Source organism: Aplysia californica, unplaced genomic scaffold, assembly GCF_000002075.1.
Source record: "Aplysia californica isolate F4 #8 unplaced genomic scaffold, AplCal3.0 scaffold00425, whole genome shotgun sequence".
NCBI lineage: Eukaryota > Metazoa > Mollusca > Gastropoda > Aplysiida > Aplysiidae > Aplysia > Aplysia californica.
This window is the reverse complement of record NW_004797695.1, coordinates 333,348-334,914: the sequence shown is the minus strand read 5'-3', so window position 1 is coordinate 334,914 and position 1,567 is coordinate 333,348. Positions and strand designations below refer to the sequence as shown.

Sequence of the window (1,567 nt, the reverse complement as noted above, 5' to 3'; positions counted from 1 at the left end):
GTACACACACACACACACACACACACACACACACACTCAAACTCACACACATACCCCCCGACACACAATTGCAAACTCACCCACCCACTCGAATCCATGAACTGATCCAGAGAGTTTTTGGAGAAAGTCTGTCTAACGTCTTTCATAAAGCTTAGGTGTTGATGGCCTTCCATTTTGCCTCTCTGAATCGAATCTTTCAGTTCTCTGAGGTCTTTTTCTGAAATTCGTAAAGCTTTACTTTCTTAAACCCGTCCCCGCGGTTTTATACAAAAAAGGCTGAAATTATGCAAACTGGGCACAAAAATGTGAAATTATGCGATTCTGTTAATTTTAACAAAGAATGATAAAGGAAAATAATCTGAAATTATGCAAAAAATGACCAAATTTTGTTATTTTACGCGGGGTACACAAAAACCCGGGGACAGTTATAAACTTGGGTAGCTCTCAGATCTTTTATTTCACTTATTTCTTGGGTCTGTTGCACGGCCTACTGCTCTATTGTCATCGTTGCTCTAATATGCTTTGCCGGGGTGCGCTTATACCTCAGGCAAGTAATAATTCAAGAGTGTGCACAATTCAGTTGTTTATAACAAACTTAGCCCTCACAGGGATATTAGAACTTAGATTCAATGTTCATGGGGTCCCAAAGTAGGTACAATCTTTTTATATTGTTATTGTAGGAGTGTTTATACGTCTAGTAGACAAAATTAAGATGATAAATTAAGAGGTGGAACTCGACGCTGCCTGTCAGGGACAAATCGGATAAAATTCTATCCATGCGGGATTCGAACTCTGGTGTTCCGTTTGAGACAGAGAAGAGCTTAGCCGCTATATAATACCACAGATGCCAGTGAGTTGGTCATCATCAACAAGTACCAGATTTGCGCCAGACATCACCGAGCATGGTTCGCCATTAACGCCTTTGTTCGAATGCTATTTATTTTAAAAATGGCTATAACCTACTATAGTATTATCCTTATCTTTTTCCGTCATCCATCTGTTTAGGCTTTCCATGTAAGCTGCTCTGGCTCTATCCCTGCCTTGTTTGTCTTCAGTTTTACCAGTAAGAGCAAGATATAATATTCAAGTGTACAACCTCTCAACAAATGACCAAAGTAAAAAAAAAAAAGGTCTATTATTTTATTAAGTAACGGGACCATTGATCCTCCTCAGACCTGACCTACCACCCTCAGACCCGACCGCGCTCCCTGTGTGCTAGATGCAGCACCGGCAGAACCAACAGACAACACACGTCTCCCGGTCGGGCAGCCTGGGTCGCTGGAGAAAAGGGGCGGGGCCTCAGCATTGAAAGGGAGGGGCGTGAGGGCAGATCGAATAGAAGAAGACACGCCTCAGCGAGCAACGGCGATGCGGGGGGACAGAGGTCGCCGAGCTATTGCTATGTCGTGCCTCTATCAGAAGGTGCCAACGGTGCTACGTCACGGGGTTCCAGCTCAACTACATACAGGGTAAGTCGGAATGTAATATTTGTACGACACAGAATTACATACACGTGCTGTTTGTTTCTGCCAAATTGGAGAGAGAGAGAGAGAGAGAGAGAGAGAGA

General features: G+C 43.5%; 1 protein-coding gene across 5 annotated transcripts in view; it reads left to right on the top strand.

Annotated features, from left to right (window-relative positions):
- The window catches only part of LOC101851211 (putative protein TPRXL), an 18,656-nt gene that overhangs the window by 15,594 nt on the left and 1,495 nt on the right, over positions 1-1,567 (top strand). For all 5 annotated transcript variants that reach the window (XM_035971377.1, XM_035971376.1, XM_035971375.1 and 2 more), the window contains one exon: positions 1,174-1,469. In XM_035971377.1, coding sequence (XP_035827270.1) covers positions 1,174-1,469 — 296 coding nt within the window. The remainder of the gene's footprint in view (positions 1-1,173; positions 1,470-1,567) is intronic.